This window comes from Pseudorca crassidens, chromosome X, assembly GCF_039906515.1.
Source record: "Pseudorca crassidens isolate mPseCra1 chromosome X, mPseCra1.hap1, whole genome shotgun sequence".
Classification (NCBI taxonomy): domain Eukaryota; kingdom Metazoa; phylum Chordata; class Mammalia; order Artiodactyla; family Delphinidae; genus Pseudorca; species Pseudorca crassidens.
Genome location: NC_090317.1, coordinates 86857291 through 86878470, shown reverse-complemented (window position 1 = coordinate 86878470; position 21180 = coordinate 86857291). Strand labels below are relative to the sequence as shown.

The following is a 21180-nucleotide window of genomic DNA, read 5'->3' as shown; positions in this document are numbered from 1 at the left end:
CATATTACATACTGTATAATTCCATTTATATGACATTCTGGCAAAGGCAAAATCACAGTGATGGGGAATGGTGGTTGCCAGGAGTTAGGGGTAGAGGGAGGGCATGACTACTAAGGGATAACATAAGGGACTCTGGAGGGGTTCTGTGTTCTACTCATTGTGGTGGTGGTGATGGTGGTTACAAGAATCTAAGCATGTGTATACCAACAAAGCCAATTTTACTTAATGTTAATTTAAAAAATAAACCCTTTATCGGGCTTCCCTGGTGGCACAGTGGTTGAGAATCTGCCTGCCGATGCAGGGGACACGGGTTCGTGCCCCGGTCCGGGAAGATCCCACATGCCGTGGAGCGGCTAGGCCTGTGAGCCATGGCTGCTGAGCCTGCGCGTCCGGAGCCTGTGCTCCGCAATGGGAGAGGCCACAACAGTGTGAGGCCCGCATACCACACACACACACACACACACACACACAAAACCCTTTATCAAAAGGGAAAACAGACTGAAAATAAATGAACAGAGCTTTCAACTCAAGATGTTGTACAAAGAACATTAAGAAAAAGGAATAAAATAAAACCAGAAATTAACAGTAAACAAACACCAAACACTGGAGATAATTAGTAAATCATCAAATAAACTAGACAAACTATGTTAAACACCACAACCAAATACAGCTAATTTCAAGAAGGAAATATCAATTCAAAACCAGTAATTCTACTAATGTAAATCACCATTAGCAAATTAACAGAAAACTATGTGTTTATATTAAAAGATGCCCAAAAATCATTTGATAAAACCCAATTCCACTCTGGATTTTAAAACAAACAAAAACTTCTCAAACTCCCCTGAACTTCATGACAGTAGTCTAACAGAGACCTACAGAGCCCTACATACTGAGTGGACAAACACTAGCAGCATTACCTTTAAAGTCAGAAACAACACAAGGATGCCCCCTATCACCATTACTACTCAACACTGTAATAAAACTAGGAAAATCTAGAGGTATGAATACCAGAAAGAAAGGGGGTGTTATGGGCTAATTGTGCCCCCGCCCCAAAATATATTGAATTCCTAATCCCCGGTACTTCAGAATACGACTGTATTTGGAGATAAGGCTTTGAAAGAAAGTTAAAATGAGACCACTAGGATAGGCCCTAAGCCAATCTGACTGGTGCCTTTTTAAGAAGAGATTAGGATATAGAGAGTGACACCAGGGGCCCATGTGCACAGGGGATGGCCATGTGAAAAAGTAGCAAGAGGGAGGTCATCTGCAAGCCAAGGAGAGGCCTCAGGAGAAAGCAACCCTGCTAATACTTTGATCTTGGACTTCTAGCCTCTAGAACTGTGAAAAAATTAATTTCTGTTGTTTAAGCCAACCAGTCTGTGGTATTTTGTTATGGCAGCCCTAGCAAACTAAGATAGGGGACACAGATCACCTACCTCAAGAGCCCAAGACAATTAGCTGAAAAACTAACAGAACTAATAAGAGCATATAAGGCAATCCAACACAGGATCAATATAGAAAAATCAACTATTTTCCTGCATACTAGCAACAGCCAATTGGAAAATATAATAGATAAAAAGATGCCATTTTCAATAGGAATGAAACTATAAAATAAAATACCTAGTAATAAACTGAAGAAGAGATATATAAGAAAGCCTGAATAAATAGCAGACCATGTTTGAAGACAGAAGGACAAGATGGCCTGTTTTGTGGCTGCTCAAAGGTAAATGGCAGAATGATAGCAATGTCATCCAGAAGTTGCACTGGTTCAAAAGCAATTTTCCCTGGCATGTTGTTTTTAACCAATCAGTGGTGAGTTTTCTCATATTTCAGAGAAAACCTTAGCTATATATGAAGACCTACACACAAAAGCTAAAAATCCTGCAATAGTGCCTCCCGTCAGAGGAAGGGTAAATGGTGGCTTTGTTTTCTACAAAATTAAGTTCTGTTGGGAGAGGAGGATGGTGGAGAGTGCAGCTGAAGACGTTGTGAAGACACTTTCCCCTGTGTTTAAAAACAACAAAGGACTTCCCTGGTGGTGCAGTGGTTAAGAATCCGCCTGCCAATGCAGGGGACACAGGTTTGAGCCCTGGTCCGGGAAGATTCCACATACCACGGAGCAACTAAGCCCGTGTGCCACAACTACTGAGCCTGCGCTCTAGAGCCCGCGAGCCACAACTACTGAGCCCGTGCGCCACAACTACTGAAGCCCGCGCACCTAGAGCCTGTGCTCCGCAACAAGAGAAGCCACCCGCAACAATGAGATGCCCACGTACCACAACAAAGAGTAGCCTCTGCTTACCACAACTAGAGAAAGCCCGTGCACAGCAACGAAGACCCAACAGAGCCAAAAATAAATAAATAATTTAAAAAAATAAAAACAACAACAACAAAAGACTGTTGACGACTAGGCTCTGGATCAGATTTTAATTTGATAAAGCTGCTATTTATCGTAAGCAAATGCCCTCAAGAACCAACATCTGGAAGGAGGAACCTGAGCCCAGGCAGAGTTTAGGGCTACAAAGGATCCACTGACTACAATGCTGGGTGCAAATGCCGATGGGCTCTAACCAGGCAAGGATTACTATTAGGACTGTCATTATCTGGGCCAGTGTTTTGGCTTCAAAGCCACAGAGATTTTGAGGGGTATACCCCTTTCTTTTTCTTGTAAGCCCTATTATTTTTAGTGTACAAATCTTCAGGATATTTTTCAGAAATGTGTATATCCCACTGTAGCAGAAAGGGCTCTGATGAAAGATGTTAGTCTCCATAAATTAATCCATAAATTGCAAATGCCATGCAATCTTAATAAAAAATCCTAATAGGATTTTTCATGGAGTTTGACAAGTTGATTCTATAATCCATCTGGACTAGAAAAAGCTCAATAATGGCCTAGAAATTCTGGAAAAATAAAAACAAGTAGTTGGGTACCTCCTCATTAAACTGCCTTTCTAGTGTTGCTGGGCAAAGCAGGGATAGGGGGAAGCAGACAGAGGTTGAGTGAGTTGTTTGTCCTGAGGTAGGACTAGTGAGACCAGGTCCAGATGCCTTGGCTATAGGTCAATGTGACTGTCTGCTGAAGGTAAGATGGATAGCCAGGGAAACTTGGCAACAAACTAAGACCAATCACAGCTCAACCCAGAGATGATGGGCTTGCTGAACATCTGTATTCTCCTCAGGTCCAAAGCAAGTTATGCAGAGGGGAATCTGCCCTACCAGACACAAGGTCTAGAGTAACTAACCTATGAGGTAGTGCCACATGAGTGGACAAGGTGGTCTTATGGAACAGAATATTAATAACATCTAACACACAGCACTTACCATGTGCTGGGCAATGTTTTAAGTGCTTTATGTATAACTCATTTAATCCTCACAACAACCTATGAGGTAGGTACTATTATCACAGAGAGGTTAATTAGCTTGCCCAAGGTTACATAGCTATTGAGGAACAGAACTGGGAACAGAGTAGAAAAACAAACCCAGGGAATTGCCTGGCAGTCCAGCGGTTAGGACTCTGCACTTTCACTGCCGAGGGGGTGGGCTCAATCCCTGGTCGGGAACTAAGATCCCACAAGCCGCTCAGCGCGACCCACCCCCCCCCCCAAAAAAAAAGGAAAAAAGAAAAACAAATCCATATATATATGGGAATTTAGTTTAGGACAGAAGCGGAGCTTCAAATCAGGAGGATAATTGATGAACTAGTCAATAAATGGTATTGGGGAAAATGACTATCCATGTGGGAAAAAATACAGATTCTTACCTCTCACAATTCACAAAACCTAATTCCAGAAAAAAAGCTAAAATTTTAACTACTGTACAAGTTTTAGGTGAAAATATAAGAAATTCTTCTTACACAAAACATAAAATACAAAAGAAAATTGATAAAGACAACTATGTAAAAACTGAAATCTACTACATGCTAAAAGATACCATAAGTAAAATTAAAATACAAACAACAGACTAAGAGAAAATATTTTTCAATACTTGCAGAATATATAAAAAACACTCCAACAAATCTAGAATACATAAAGAACTCCTACAAATCAATAAGAAAAACTAACATCCTGAAAATGAGTGAAAAACTGAATAGATAATTCATGGGAAAGGAAGAGCCAATAAACATAAAACAAACAAACTGCAACACCATTTTTTGCCATCAGATTGGCCAAAATTAAAAAGGCTGATAACATCCACTGTTGGTAAGGCTGTGGGAAAACAGGTATATCTCATACACCACTCATATACTGACCTTTTTGGAAGGAATTCAGCACTATCAACATTTATGTTGTACATACCTTCAACTCAGCAGGTCTAGCTACCTTACAGAAATGTTAACGGGCACATGGGCACAAAAGGTTATTTATAAGAATTTTCAAAACACTAAAAATTAGAAACAACCTAAATGATAATCAGTAGGAAATAGTTAAACATATGATGGCATACCTATGTTACAGACTACTATGCAGCAGGTAGATCTCAATGCATTGATGAAATGTATCTCTAGGTACTGATGTTGAAAGATATCCAAGTAAGTTGTAGAACCACACACACTAAACCAAACTATACCTCTATCTATTTATGTCTACATATGGGTATAAACACAAGAAAATAAAAGGTATACATCAAACTGATAACAAAGGTTACCTTTGGATAACCTTTCTCAGAGGGGGAAGAGTGTTAGTCAAAGGAAATTTCTGCCTTCTCTGTCTTGTTCTAATTTTGGTCAATGAGGATTAATTTTTTAAATAATATTAAAACAAAAACCTACATTAAAGTCAGCTGCACTATACAAAAAAGTGCTTCATACATTGTAGTACTCAACAAAGTTTACTTTACAAAAAAGGAGTCATCTATTAAATGTGAAAAGCCCACCGAAAAGTCATCATAAACCTTTGCAAGGGATGAACTGAATGACACATAACACAAATGATACAGGTAATGGAAGTAAAATAGGCAAGAGGGAAAAAAGAGTCACCAGCAGCGAAGATTGGACATGCTAAAAATGGTTAATAGCTAATTATAATAGCTACCATTTTCTGAGGGCCTCCCATGAACAAGACACGGTGCCAGGTGCTCTGTGCAAGCATCATCTCTAATTCTTACAACAACCTGTGAGATATCCCCATTTTATGGATTAAGAAAATACGGCACAGAAAAACCAAGTATCAGGTTTAAGGCCAGGCCTTTGCTCACTACAGGCTGTCCTGGATTGGATTTGGGATTGAGACTGGGGCTAGTGGGGAGCCCTCCTGGCCTGGACTCAAGTGCTCAGCTGCCCTTACTATACTCTGCATCCTTGAAGCATGCTCCCAAGCTGTCCTGTTCATCGAGACTGGCGTTCTCCTCCTCCTCCTCGCTCTCGGTTCTCCAGTACGCTGGCCGCTTGATGGGCCGCTTCCCTGGGGTGCGCTGGGAAGCAGGACTGCTAGACACTGTGCCCAGCCCACTGCTGGAACTCCCACTGCTTCGGTCCTGCCCCCCGGTCCACCAGGCCTGCAGGCTGGAGGTAGCTGGCGAGGATGATGAGGACTGCAGGTTGGCCATGCACAGCATGCCCTGGATGGCCTCCTGAGTGCTGGGAGAGGCAGGGGCCTCGCTGCAAGGGACAGAGGAGAAATGCTGAGGGAGTTTCTCTAGTTGTCAGAGGAAATCAGTCATCAGAAGAGTCAGGGAGGAGGGACAACAGCTGCCGGGGTCAGGGTGGGAGGAAGGAGGAGAGAACCATCCCAGGCGAAAAACCAGAAACCACACTAAAGATCAAAATAGTATCAAAGACTATTTTCATAAAAAGGCCAGTCCTTCTTGACTCGTCTCTCCATAGACAGCAGGCAAGATGGCAAAAAGAGGGGTGCACCTCCCTTCCTGTTCACCAATGCTGCATTCTTTCCTTTTTCTTTTTTCTTAAAGCAAGGCCCAGAAAAGGCCCAGCTCTCCTTCCATGCCTCTTCTAACTTCCAAAAACCCCCAAACTTATTACCCTTGAAGTCCGTATTATCCTCTCTCGGTCAGATATTAAGTACCTCGGGACAGATTTCATGTCTACTTTATTCTTTCAGCCCAAATGCCCTGGCTAATTTTTGTCCCTTTAAATGACCCAATTAATATCTACTGATTGGTTGACCTAGCCCTTTGGGTGGCAGGTGGGGATGTGTGCTGTCTGAACACCTAGAAAGGGGAGATAAAAGCCAGTACTCACGTGAGGGCAGCATAGTCAGGTCCCCCCACCTGCCTGCTGGCCTTGAGCAGATCAAGAATTCCACCAGCTCCACTCCCATTTCCAAGCTTGCCTTCAACCCCTTCTACCATGTCCTCATCTGTTGTATAGTCCTCCTGTTGGAGAAAAAGGATATCACCTCAGCTGCCCAGGGTTGGTCTGGTAAGGCCCCAATACAGGGTTGACAGTCTCACTCCTGATACTAATATCTTCTGAGCACCAAGTATCTACCAACTACTAAGCAGAATATTTGTTCTTTCATCTTAATCTCCACAGCATCTTTGTGAGGCAAGTCTAACTCCCATTTTACAGATAAGGAAACTAAGGCTCAGTGAAGTTAAATAATTTGTGTAAAGTCACAATCAGATATTCCAAATCAGATACTCTTTCTGCTACATCACACTGCCTTTTATTCTACTCTATATTAAAGAATTTTAAAAATATTTCAACTAAAGTATAATCTTCCATTTATATGTTCAGGAGCACTTAGCCCACAATCTTTCACTTTATAAATATTTTAGGAATGGAATGCATAGGATCTCTCCCCCACCCTCAACTAGAATGACAATCTGTATTCTGTCTATGTAACCAGAATGAGCAGAAGATTAGAAACAGGGCAGGCCCCTACCTCAATGTCAAACTCAACTTCTCCTGGTTCACGAACTCGGTTGGGGTCAGAGCAAGGCTTCGCACGGGGCAACTTTCGGGGAAATTCTAGAAAGCAATGGAATGCACTTATCATGAAGCTAAGATTAGCATCTGAGCCAAACACCCAGGGGAAAGAGAATAAGACTATAATTTTCCTGAAAGTAATGACCACAGACGAGTAATTTAGGGAGGTTAGGAAATAAATCTCTAGAGCAAAGGACACATGGAAGCCTACAGAGCTGGTAAATCAGAATGTCAACAAGCTCAGGCCTAAGGTCTTGAGTCTATCAAGCAGACCAAAAACAAACTGAAATGGGCAGGGCAGGAAAGAAAAAGAACAAGTACACACTTGGTCTTATTATCAGGGTTGCCTTCTCCTTTCCCAGTCTCTCGTCAATCTGCAGTTCATCATCTGAATCCAAGTCAAATTCATCCTCCATCACATGTTCTGCCACCAGCCTAGCCTTGTCTACCTTCTTTGTGATCCTGGCTCGCCGAGACTTGGATAAGCTCTTTACCCTCTTGGTACTGGAGAGAGAGTGAAGGTGAACATAAAAACAGTCACACTCGATGGCAATTCTACCCAAATTGATCTACAGATTCAATGCAATCCTATCTAAATCCATCTAGTTTTGTAGAGATTAATAAGCTGATACTAAAATGTATATGGGCATACAAAGGACTTAACATGGCCAAAACAATTTCAAAAAAGAACAAAGTTGGAGGATTTATACTACTCAATTTCAAAACTGAGCTACAGTAATCAAGGTAATGTGATATTGCCATAAGGATAGACATACACATCAATGGAACAGACCTGTGAGCCTAGAACTAAACGCTTAAATTTTCGGTCAATTGATTTCTGACAAAGGTGCTTATTAGGCAATTCAGTGGAGAAAGAATAGTCTTTTCAACAAATGATGCTGAGATAAGTGGATATCACATGCAAAGAAATGAATGTGTACTCTTACCTCATATCATACACAAAAATTAAAAATGGATCATAGATCTAAATGTAAAAGCTAAAACTATAAAACTTCTAGAAGAAAATATAGGAAAATATCTTTGTGGCTTGAGATTAGGTAAAATTCAAAACATTTGTGCTTCAAAAGACACCATTAAGAAAATGAAAAGACAAGCCACAGACTAGGAGAAAATATTTGTAAATCATTTATCTAGAAAAGGATTTGTATCCAGAATATTTAAGTAACTCTTAGAATGCAACAAAAGACAAACAAAACCAATTAAAAAGTAAGCAAAAGATCTGAATGGACATTTCTCTAATGATGATATATAAATGGCTCAACATTATTAGTCATTAGGGAAATGCAAATCAAAACCGTAATAAGATACCACTTTACATCCATCAGAATGGCTATAATCAAAAAGACAGACAATAACAAGCATTAGTCAATATATGGAGAAACTCATAATTGCTGGTAGGAGTGTAAAATGGTACATGCTTTGGGATAAATTTTGGCAATTTCTTAAAAAGCTAAACAGAGTTACCATATGACCCAAAATTTTACTCCTGAGAAACAAAAACATGTCCACACAAAAACTAGTATTCAAATGCTCATAGCACCATTATTCATAGTAGCCAAAAAGCATAATCAATCCAAATGACCATCAACTAGTGAATGGATAAACTAAATGTGGTATAGTCACACAATGGAATACTACTGAGCAATAAAAAGGAAATTAATGATATTTCTACATGATGGATGAACTTCAGAAACATTGTTAAGTGAAAGAAGCCAGACACAAGAGACTACATATGTGTGATTCCATTTATATGAAGTGTCTAAAAAGGCAAATCCATAGAGATAGAAAGTAGATTAGTGGTTGCTTGGGCCTGGGGAAGAGAACCAGGACTGACTGTAAGTGGATATGAGGGATCTATTTGGTGTGATAGAAATGTTCCAAAATTATATTGTGGTGATGGCAGCGTATTCTTTAAATTTACTAAAAGTCATTTAATTGTACACTTTAAACAGGTTAATTGTATGGTATGTGAATTATACCTCAAAAAAGCTGTTAAAATATATAAAGGAAGTAGAAAGAACTCAAAAGTGGCTTAAATAATCCTGTTACACATGGTAAACAATATTAACCAGTACAGACTGCTCAAATAAGCCTTACAGTTAAGAGAAACAAGTTTTTGGTAAATCAGTACACTTGACACATTCAGCAAATAGTCATTTGGTGAACTGGATTTTAGTGAATTAGCTGTTTTCTACCTCATAGGGTTGCTGGGAGGATTAATGAGCTAATGTAGAGACTGACACATGGCAAGTGGCCCAATGGTAGCTAATCTTATAGTTCTCTGGGCCTCACTTTACCACATTAGTAAAATGGGGATAACAACACTTACCCTCAGGGTTGTTGTGAGGACTAAATAAAATAATGTATGTAAATGGCTAAGACAGAGTCTGACACAGAGCAGGTGCTCAATAAATGGTAGCTATTTAACCCTGATCTTTTATTAACTTCTAATAATGAAAAATCTCAAACATATATAAAATATTAAAAACTCCCATGTACCTATGACCCAGCTAAGTTTTAGCAATTATCAACACACAGCCAATCTTGTTTCATCTACACCTCAGTCCCCACAAAACATGGCATTATTCTGGAGAAAAGATCAGACATAATATCATATCATCTATAAATATTTCTATACCTTCACTCCCTAGGTTCACTTAGCAGCAGCCTCTGGCAGGTGCAAAAAGGTAACAAGCAGCACAAGAAAGACTGGTGAGGAAGGGAAAAATGTCTCATTGTGTCCTCAATAGCCATTATAGGCTGGACCCTTAGGACTCTCAATTTTCTCTTCCCCAGCAGACCAACCACGGGTTCTAGACAAAGGCAATGCTCAACAGTCTCTCTAATCTTATTCTTCAGTAACTATGTTCTCAATTAACAAGGATAGCTCTGCTGCATTCAGAATCTGCCCTGCCCTCACACTCCCTTTTCCCTTATTTCCCAGCCAGGTAGACCTACTACACTCACCCTTGGGATCTGAAAACAATCTTTTCCTACAAAAAGGCTGTTAACGTATCCTTGTCGCTTATGTTCCTACACTGTTCATACTCTGTACTTAACTCTTGACTGCTCCTGTCTGGTGTTCTGAGTGTCCAGATGGTAACTTTTACTGTCTTCCTTTGCCTCCCTACATGTTTGAGGGTTTCTGATGACCTACTTAGCTTCTGGCCATACCCACAACCATCATCATCACCACCACCACCATCACCTTTCATCTTCAACTTCATCATATTCATAAGAGCGACCATTTATTAAGCATTTACTATGTGCCAGAACCTGTGATAGGCACTTTACATGCATTACTTCATTTAGTCCTTCAACAACCCTAAGATAAGTTTTATCTATAGAATAGATAAAATGAGGACAGAGAGGTGCAGATACGTTAATTAGCTTGTCAAAGTCACATAGCGAATACGTGACAGAGCAGGGATTCAAATTCGGGATTGTCTGATTCCCAAGCTGGAGCTTTTTGCCAAGATGTGCTTTTATTTTATTCTTTTAGAAAACATTCTGTTAAAAATTATTTTAGGGTTTCCCTGGTGGCACAGTTGTTGAGAGTCCGCCTGCCAATGCAGGGGACACGGGTTCGTGCCCTGGTCCGGGAAGATCCCACATGCTGCGGAGCGGCTGGGCCCGTGAGCCATGGCTGCTGAGCCTGTGCGTCCGGAGCCTGTGCTCCGCAACGGGAGAGGCCCGCGTACCGGAAAAAAAAAATTATTTTAAGAAAAGTAATATGTGCTCACTGTATAAAATTCAAATGCTTTTGAAGTGAAAATTTCCTCTCTTGCTTCCCCTATTCTACTTTCTAGAGATAACTACTGTTACAAGTTCGGTGTGACAAGTATAAAATATGTGACAAATATATTTATTTGCATGGATGTGTATAAACATCTCTGGAAGGAAATCGTTGACACTGGTTTTCCATGCGGAGGGGAACTGGGGAACAGAGAGGAGTGGGAGCAAAATTTTTCACTATGTATTCTTTCACACTTTTTGAATTTTAAACCACATAAATTAAATTTTAAACCTCTTCAAAAAGGTTAAAGGAAAAGGTCTGTATGTTGCTTTTTTACACACACACACATATGTGCATACGTGCTTTTTTAAAAAATTAAAATGAACTATTCCTATATATTATCTTGCAACCTGATTTTTTCACTTAAAATATATCTTGGAAATCTTTTCACGTCAATAGATAGTAAACTCATTCTTTTTAAGTTACACAGCATTCTATTCCATAGATGTACCATAATTTATTTATCCAACCTTTATTGATGAACGTTTCCAACTGCTTACTATTACAATGATACGGTGACTACTAAATATTTCTCTTTACACACCTGTGCAAATATTTCTGCAAAATAAGTTCCTAAAAACTGAATTGCAAAAGGTATATAAAAAACTAATGCTCTTAACCAGTATGCTGTACTACCTCCTATTCCCACCAACAGTTCTGATCCACTGACTTGCTGAAATTTCTAGAACTTATATAAGATTTTTCGCAGGATTGCCAATTAGTTCCAGACCTCTCCCCCTTCCCACCCCCAACACTACCATGGTTCTCTGTACTAAGGAATGTTATCTGATAATATCTGGTTATTTCCCCAAGCACAGTCCCTCCCTCACCCATGTCCCAGCCCCAGGTCCCAATTCCATGCCTTGTCTTAGTGGCATATTGCCACCAACACCCAGCATCTCTGCTTCTTCTCCCCACCTCACCTGCCATTAGACATCAACAGGGCCAGCGGGCCCTCATTCCCATCAAGGTCCAAGTCTGGCGAGTCATCATCTGAGTCATTCAAGCAGGTACCAGTGATGTTGAACTGTAGGAGGAGGAGGCTCAGTTGTCACCTGTCTGGAACTCCCATGTGAATCAGAATGACCAGTTCCCTCTGGTTTCACTGGTTGAGTTCACTGTCAAAACCACCTGAACCAAGGCCTTCTGCTATGCTGTCCCCCCACCCCCAACCCAAATGATCACAGGAGCAGAAGGCTGAGAATGTATGGCTGGCTCAGGGGAAACCTATCCATCTTGCAAAACATGTTCCCTAAAAAGAGGTGGAGTATCTTCACATGCTTATGGAGGGCACCACAATCTTGAAGCAAGGTGGAGCCCTGGAGGAGGGCTTTTCTCAAGAACCTGTTCAAGACTCCAACCTGCCACTCCTATACCATGCTCTCAAATGTCATTCCCATCCCAGCATTTCAAGATTCATCTCAAGTGTCATGTTTACTGAGAAGAGCTCCTGACCATCGCCCCTACCCAGATAGAATCATCCCCTCCCGTGTCTCAGGGTCCCACACATACCCTTGATCGTGGCATCCACAACGCTTCATTGCACTCATTTCTTTTTATGCCTATCTTTCTCACTAGCCTGTCAGCCTCTTGAGGGTTATGTCCACAGCACCTATCACAGTGCCCAGCATAGACAAGATCTCAATAAATGTCTGTTAAATGAGTGGGACTGGTAGCCAAACACCAGGGGCCCTAAGGGAGGTGGGAGGACAGGAGAGCCTATCCTTTTTATACCCTGCTCTTCCAAGGGACCCAAAAGGGTTGGGCTGAACCCAAGGGCCAGCACCCACCTTTGCTTTCTGGGAACAGCCTGTCTTCAGTGCCTGATGACTGTATGTGTCCATGAGATTATAGCTCAATTGGCCAGCAGGCCCCAAGGCTGAGCTCTCCTTGCCCTTTCGCTCTGCCTTCTTGAAGAATTCCTTGGGCTTCAGGCCTTTCTTCTTTGAACCACTTTTGGAGGGCAGTGACAGCCTGGACATGGATACTGAAGTGGAATGGGCTGGCCTGGTTAAGGGAATGGAGCCGGCTGGGAAGATCCTCTGCAGCCCAAAGATATTGCTTGTCTTCCCAACGTTCTGTTGGAAGATATCCTACAAGAGTGTTAGTACATGAGGGGGTTAGAGCTTACTCAAGGGTTCACTCTGCACTAAGAGCAGAGGTCTGTTTATGGCACTGGCGGTACTGCCATGAAGGGGCTTAAAGATGCTCCACATATGCACTTATGCACACCCTAGTTTTGGCACAATAAGTCATCAAGAATTTACTGGGTGGCATTTCTTTACCTAGCCATTGACGAGTAAGGAGAAGACGAGCAGAGGAAAAGCTCAGCACTACTGTCAAAACCGGAAAGGAAAAGACTCCAAGTGCAGCTGACATGAGACAGAAAATAATTGAGTACTAAAATGTGTGGTTCCAACTCTAAGGACCACAGGATTTGAGAGCAGGAGAGCGGTTCTAGTCCTAATTCTGCTACTAGCCTCCCACCTTCATCTTATTCATAGCAGTTATGCTTTGATTGGTTGTATATATTGAGCTTCCACATTAAGATTTCATTTGAAAAAAAGGATTTCATTGCTTCAAAACATTTGAAAGCCAATGAAAAATATATGATCCATCTCTTAAGTCCTCTTCCAACCAGCCCAAAGTTCTGTGTATATAAAACTCGTTTAAGTGGGAAGAGCCAGAGAAAAGGTAGGCCTAAAACCCTGAAGGATTCTGACAGATGGAAGTGGTGGAAAATGAGGTAGGAGGTGGACAATGTAAGCTATGGTGTAGGCAGTGAAACATGCTGCAAGAGGTGAGGCTAGAACCCCAACTTCATAGTAGCTCACTCTGACCACCCTTCAGCACAGATTTAGTGCCTATATCCTGGGCACTAAATGGAACCTTACAGCTTCTGAGCTAAAGGAAAGTTGAAACTTCCTCAAGTCCAATTCTCCTCTGGTGCCTTTGCTACTTCACCAGCCCACACTGAGTTCTCTCTTTGCTGCAGTCTATTAATAACAATGGCTCACATTTATTGAGTACTTACTCTGCCAGGCACTGTGCGAGGGGCTCTATATACATTAGCTCTTAATCATAACAAAACTGTGAAAAGGTGGTGTTATCCCCACTTTACAGATAAGGATACTGAGGCTCTGAAAGGCTTGCAAATGACAGAGCAGGAACCAGAACCCAAGTTTCTCTGAGTCTCTTACCACTGCACCTTACTGTCTCGTGGTATATGCCACCTGTTGAAACATGGCTTTGTAATCATCTTCAACCCGGGAGAACTGTCATTTTGTAGAATGTAGAGACTGAGTCAAAATATTAATAACAACAACTACTACTACTACTACTATGACCTCTGCCACCCACGACCACCATGACCCACCAGCAGAATTTACTGAGCACCTACTGTGTGCCAAGCCCTATACTTAGTGCTCAACCTGTATTATCTTACTCAATCCTCTTAATAATCCCTCAGTAGTTATTAGTTATCCCCACTTTAGACATGAGGAAACTGAGGCTTAGACAGGTTAACTTTGCCCAGGTTCCTCTACTAGATTGTGAGTTCTTTGTGGGCAGGCACTGTATTATTTATGTATCCTAAGCACCTAGCCCAACATGTGGCACGCTTGAGGTACATAATAATTATCTGAATGAATGAATAAATGAATGAATGAATAGGGTCCTTGGTGGGGTCTTCCCAATCCTTCCCCTGAGCTCTCATGCCAACTGCAAAAGCCTGACCTGCCACTTGAGCCTTGAGCCCTTCCCAAACGCCTCCCCTGCTCCCATGCTTCTTACTTCCACCAGGCGAATCTCCCTAGCCAGATCTTTAATGAGCTGTACGGTCCGCACTGTCTCTGGGATCTCATCCTCGTGGTCTGGCAGAGCCTGTCAAACAAAAGGCATGAGGAATAGATCCACACATAAATGAACTGATTTTCAACAAAGTTACCAAGGCAATTCAATGGAGAAAGGGTAGTCTCTTTAACAAATGGTACTAGACTGATCAGATATCCATATGCAAAACAAGAACTTCATTCCATATCTTGCACCAGACACACACACAGACTCAAAATGGATCACAGACCTAAATGTCAAATCTAAAACTATAAACCTTTTAGAAGGAAACAGAGGAGAAAATCATTGGGACCTTGGGTTAGGCAAAGATTTCTTAGGACATAAAAAGTATGAACCATAAAAGAAAAAACTGATAAATTAGACTTATTAAAAAATAAAAACTTCTCTTAGAAAAACACTGTTAAGACAAACCACTGACTGGGAGGAAATATTTGCAAAACATATACCTGATAAAGGACAGTGTCAAGAGGTGTGAGGAACTTAGTTGTGGCTTGAACCACACCCCTCAGAAAGTCAAGAACCTCAGCAAGATCCCTGGGGACAATCCAGCCTCTCCACTTGTGAGGACAGAACTCAATGTTGAGCAGCTACAAGCCCACAGCTAGCCCAACAGCAACCCAGGGAGAGACCTGTTGATTGTCTCTCTTTTAATTCATTTGCAATCTTATTTATCAATACATCTCTATGCAGACAGACAGCTCAAACTTTTCCTCTGTGACTTCTTCCACCAGTTTTGACTTGAATTCTGTATCCAGAGGACTGATAAAAATTCCTCAGCATTTCCTCCTTGCTTCCCATGGTTTGATTCCTTTAACTCTTTTAATCCATCTGGAATTTATTTTGGTGGCTGGGCAGTAATGGGGGCTGAGAACCCATGTGACCCAGCTGGATAACCTTGACAGCTCCCTCCTCCCAGCCCAGGGGCTCTGGAAGGGTGAAGGAGCAACTGCTTCTCTTCACAAAAGAGAAGTTGTCTGCACTTCACAAAAGACTTCTCCCATGAGTGTGGCTCCTCAGTTCTGTGTCCTACTCTCTTCCAGCTCCCTTTGGTCACACTGTTGGGGCCATCCTTTGGTCCCTGAGGCCATCCTGGCTCAGGACATGAGTGCTCAGGACCTACCCACCTCCCTCCCTTTTGGTGTTCCTGGGACAGAGTCACTCTGAAGTTCACTTCGCGGGAGGGTCAGTGTGGATGCAGAGTCAGAGATGAAACCCAAGGTAGCCACACCTGAGGGATGTGGCAAAACAGAATCGAAGGCTAAGGCCCAGGTGCAGTTGAGTCCAGGGAGCAAAAGAAGGCCCAAAACATGAAGTCCAAGGATATCTGGGGGGAAGGCTGTCAACAGGAAATGGGGAGATTGTGCACATTTAAGCCTGCAGTGGCTGAAAAGTTTCCTCAGGCTACTGTATGCAGGGGAAGGAATCTACAAAGAGTATCAGAAGCATAAAAGAATATATTGATATTTCCTTTTTTTGCATTTCTTAAAATTGGTTTTTAAATAAATTCAACATTTTGAGTAGGTAATCCATTCACGTAGTTCAAAAATCAAACAATATAGAAAGATATATATTGAAAAGCCTCAGTATCTATCTGACCCTGCCATCAGCTCCCCTAGCCCACCCCAACAGGTAACCACTTTTATTAGTTTCTTCTGCATCCCTCCAGATTGTGTCTTCAGTCAAATACAAGCACATACAAATATAATTCTTCTTTTCCCCCCTTTTACACATAAGGTAGCACACTATACACACAGTTCTACACTTTTACATGATAAATTCTGGAGATCTTTCCAAATCAGTAAATAGAGAGCTTTCTTAATCTCTTTTATAGCTGTTTAGTATTCAATTGGATAGATGGATATTGGTATATTCCTAAAAAGCCATTTTGGCAGCATGCATCAAGAGTCTTACATTTTTTCACATACTTTGATCTAGTGATCACTCTTCTAAAAATCTATCCTGAAGAAACAATCAAGAGATGAGAAACAAAGACTGATGCAAACAGCTATTTACTGCATGATTTTCTAGAACTATCCCCCAAATAAATAAATAAGCAACAATAAACAAGTGGTTAGGTAAGGATGGTACATCCCTGCAAAATAGTATCATGTAACTATTAATGTTTGTGGAGAACTCTGGTGACACAGAAAAATTAAGATAAGCCAACCAATTCAGATACAAAATTATATGTACAGGGTGAGAGCAATCATGTTTTAAAAATGAATATTAAAAAAACAAAAGAAAGTATACCCAAATGTTAATGTTTATTCCCTCTGAGTTAAAATTGCAGGTGAAGTTTTTCCTTCTTTACACTCTTCTGTATTTTTCTAATTCTCTACAGTAAGCAGGTATTACTTTTCATAATCAGAAAGAAAGGTTTAAAAATATAATCCAAGGAGTCCTAGCCCAGTCCTCTACTCTAATCCTAGGAGCCCACAAACCTCCCTAGTTTCCTCCACGTCCCCAGAGGATCTTCCCAAAGCCAGTCCCTGCTGAGAGTAGACCTCTAAAGTAGGTAGAGAAATAAGTATATTTACTTCTTTCCTTGTCCAGGCTCTAAAGGCCAAGTTCAGGGCTTTACCACCATGGACCAGGTAGGAGGCAGGGTGTCTCCTGTTTTCTCGCAAACCTAAAGGGGGAAAGAGGAAGGTAGAGTGTCAAAGAAGCCATGCAGGGAAGTGAAGGACTTGTTAGTTTTTTTCAGGCAACCAGAGAAAATGCTCAAGGTTCTGAGCCCAACTCCATATCTCAGTTCTTATAATGGTGTTCATTTTATGACTACCTTGACATCTACTTTCTCATTTAATCCTATACCCAACCCTATAAGCCAGATATCATTATCTTCATTTTATAGTTCAGGAAATGAGGCTCAGAGAGGCAAAGAGACAACCAAAGGCCACATCTGGTAAGTGCCAAAGCCAAGACTGAAACCTCATCTGTCTAAATCTGAGGCCTGTGCTCCTTCTACACTATTCTGCCTCTTGGGTTTCAAAATGTGAACACTCAGGAGGACAACTGCCACCTACACAGATCTGAAGAGCCATTAATGCCTTGTTCTGAGTTACTCCAGGAGGAGGTTATAACAAACATCCAGATTTAGGCTCAATAAAGAATTTTCTACTGAACTAAGCTGTTCAGAACAGAAAATAATAAGCAGTTAGTCATCCAGCCTCTGAATGAACATTTAAGTGACGGTCTGTCTAGATGGCAGAATAAGGGCTTGAGGTACTTCATAAGAGAGTGTACTCATTGGCCTCTGAGGTTCTTTGTAACTTTTCCTGGCCAAGTCACCTTGAAGAATCTCAGGTCTGAGTAAGGGAGCCACTCTATTTCCAAGCAGACCAGGAAAGAGGAAACCCAGCAGGTTGGCTTCTACCTGGGCTGATACCCAGGAACCAAACCAATGATGGGTAGTCAGGACTGGGCCTTGTCCCCAGGGGAAGCACGTCCAGGGAACTCTGACACTATACCGATTGAGTTTCTTATTTTAATTGGCAGGAAATAGGAATAATTTCACTGTGATCCAATTTTCTCAGTCCCCTTTGCTAAATAAAAAAGTTAAAATCCATGCCCTACCCTACATTACGATTAGTAAAAAAGCCAATTTCAAAAGATCGCATCCTTTGATTCCATTTTTATAGCATTCTTGAAATGACAAAATTACAGAGATGAAAAAGAGATCAGTGGTTTCCTGAAGTTATGGATAGTTCAGGGGGAGAGAGTGGGTGAGGTTATAAAGGGGTAACACTACAAAGATCTTTGTGGTGATGGGTACTGTATCTTGATTTGAGGTGATGGTTATATGCACACACACATGGTCAGGGCAGCAGGGCAAAAAGGACAGTTGGCAAAGGGCTCCATACCTCGAAAGATGTCCAGGATATGCTTTCCCACATACCAACAGATGGTCTCAAAGTTGGGGAACTTGAAGAGGTCTGCTGTGCTCAACCGCTTCTCAATCTCATAGGCTCTGGAGGAAGTAGGCACAACAATAACAATGATAACAAGGACCCTGTTTACTAGGCACCTACTATGTATCAGGTATTGCTCTGGATGCTCTGTATCCATTATCTTTAATCCTCACAACTACCCTCTAAGACCTTACTCTATGGGTTAGGAAACTTGGGCTCAAAGTTTATGTGACTTGACAAAATTCACATAACTACTAAGTGAGGAAGAGGTATTCATCTTCAGACTGAACATCATCAGAAACCAGTATCCATTCCTTTCTGATCATCTTGCCTCCCTTCTATGCTGCACTCCTCACAATACCGGAGAACTCGAGGACTCTAGCAGATGGGAATGGCCAATTCGGGATCACCAGAGCTTCAGGACTCACTTGAGCTGCATTTCAATGTTAAGGCTGTGTAAGAAGTTCCCTCCAAAGGCAAGGCAGTCCACGGGGGTCAGCACAGCATGGATCCATCCTGCAGTGTAACAAGGCAAAAAACATAGCTGGCAGAGGGCCTTTCTTCTTTGGACATCACCACTGCCCACTCAGCTCAAACACAACTCCTTAGACCAGCCAGCCTGGCAGTAATTCAGAACATTCTAGCTTCCTCCACTCTCCCAACGCCCATCCTAGCCAAGTCTGCCATCATTATAACCCTGAACTGGACCAACCTGGGGGTTAATAAACTCCTTCTACTTCCCTTCTCTGCACTTCAAAATCTCTTCGTTGCCTCACCCACCCTCTCTCTTATTGCTAAGAAAGGCATCACCTCCTTGCCATGACTACCCCTTCTAACTCTGCGCTAGGTAAAACAAAGAGTTTTTGTGTTAGACAGACCTGGGTTCAAATCTTGCCGTTTTCTATATCTAAATATCCACTTCACAGGTTGGTTGTGAAGGATGTACCTAGTTGAAACTAAATTATTTTCCTTGCCCTTGACCCTATACTGCCTTCTGGGACCTTCTGATTTTTCTTCTTACATCTCTCTCATATTCATCTCCCCTTCTTCATCCATCCATCCTACTAATGGCTTGGTTCAGATCCATCATTATCTCTCACCTATGCTATTTGAAACAGCCTACAAACTGGCTCCTCTAACACCAGTGGTTCTTTAAGGCGTGATCCAGGGAATCCTGGGGCTCCTTGAGACTCTTTCAGAGCATATGCATGGTCAAAACTATGTTCATGATAATAAGATGTTATTTGTCTTTTTAACCCTCAGTATACAGTGGAGTTTTTCAAGGGGTACATGACATGATATCACAACACACAGAAGCAGATTTGAGGACACAGAAGTTTTCTGCTAACCCGAATATTAAAAAGATTTGCAGAAATGTAAATGTCAATCTTTTCACTAAATTTTTTTAGTTTGAAAATAGTTATTTTTCATAAAAATTATTACTTATGCTAACATGTAATGGGTTTATTCTTGTTTTTTCCTCAATGAACTAATGAATATATTTAAATTCTCAGTTTTAATTTATAATATGGTAAATATTAATAAATATAAACCACATAAATAAAAGCTCTTTGGGGTCCTCAATAATATTTAAGGGTATAAACAGGTCCAGAGTCCAAAGTGTTTGTAAACCACTGCTCCACACCAATCTCAACCTCTGAAGTCCATCCTCCACATCTCAACCCTAAGTGATATATCTGAAATGCAAATCTGCCCATGTCACCTCCTGCTTGAAACTCTTCAATGAAATGTACATCCACAGAAGAATAGATAAACTGCTGTATACTCATACAATGGAATACTAGAAAGCAAGTGAAATGAATGAACAATAGCCACATGTATCAACATGGATCTCACAATCTAATGTTCAGAGAAAAAAGTTGAGAAAAATACATCTGATTCCATTTATATAACATTCAAAAACATGTAAAACAATACTATATACTGCTTACTAAGGCATACCTATGTAATAAAGGGATAAAAATGCATGAGAATGATATCATCAACTTCAGGACAACAGCTAGCTCTGAGAGGGCAGAATGGGAATGTAATTGAGGAGAGGTATATACAAGGCTTCAAATATGTTTGTAATATGTTATATTTTTAGTTGAGTTATAAACACATAAATGTTCATTATATTATTCTTTATATCTCTTGCTACATCTGAAATATTTCATTAGAAATTAAATAAACAAATAAATCTTCAGTAGTCCCCAGTTGCCTCTGAAGTAAGTTCAGCCTGCCAACCTTTTCAGCTTCATCTGCTCCCAGCCCTTGGTCTTTAGGCTCCAGTATCCATAAACTGCTTCACACATCTTTGCTTTGTTTATGCCTTTCCCTTTATCTGAGAGCGCTTTCCTGCCTTTCTTTCCTTGGTCAGTCTCTATTTACTCTTCAGGTGTCACTCTTCTGAGAAGATTTTCACAAACCTCTGGCCAGACTAAGTGCTCTTCTCTGTGCTCCCAAAACTTCTGGTGAATATCTCTATTGTGTCTATTAGTACTGAAGAGCCTATCCATATTCTATCTCTAGCACCTAGCCCAATGTTGGGGCAGACAGTAGACATGAAATGCTTGTGGAACTCAGTAGATTGCACCCAGTTTGTGGGAATTTCTACCAAGATGCAAATGAATCCAACTCAAATCTCTGGTAGACAAATTCAATTCACCAGTTACCAAGTGCCCAGTGTACAAAAAAATAAACATCATGTGAGA

General features: G+C 41.1%; 1 protein-coding gene across 5 annotated transcripts in view; it reads right to left on the bottom strand.

Annotated features, from left to right (window-relative positions):
• The window catches only part of PHF8 (PHD finger protein 8), a 99610-nt gene that overhangs the window by 41913 nt on the left and 36517 nt on the right, over positions 1-21180 (bottom strand). For 4 of the 5 annotated variants that reach the window (XM_067722552.1, XM_067722550.1, XM_067722554.1 and 1 more), the window contains exons 9-18: positions 18895-18982; positions 18419-18525; positions 17093-17184; positions 14496-14585; positions 12494-12796; positions 11627-11730; positions 7212-7390; positions 6843-6928; positions 6197-6330; positions 5283-5596 (exon numbers count right to left, since the gene is read on the bottom strand). In XM_067722552.1, coding sequence (XP_067578653.1) covers positions 5283-5596; positions 6197-6330; positions 6843-6928; positions 7212-7390; positions 11627-11730; positions 12494-12796; positions 14496-14585; positions 17093-17184; positions 18419-18525; positions 18895-18982 — 1497 coding nt within the window. The remainder of the gene's footprint in view (positions 1-5282; positions 5597-6196; positions 6331-6842; positions 6929-7211; positions 7391-11626; positions 11731-12493; positions 12797-14495; positions 14586-17092; positions 17185-18418; positions 18526-18894; positions 18983-21180) is intronic. The other variant, XM_067722553.1, reaches the window with a different exon arrangement.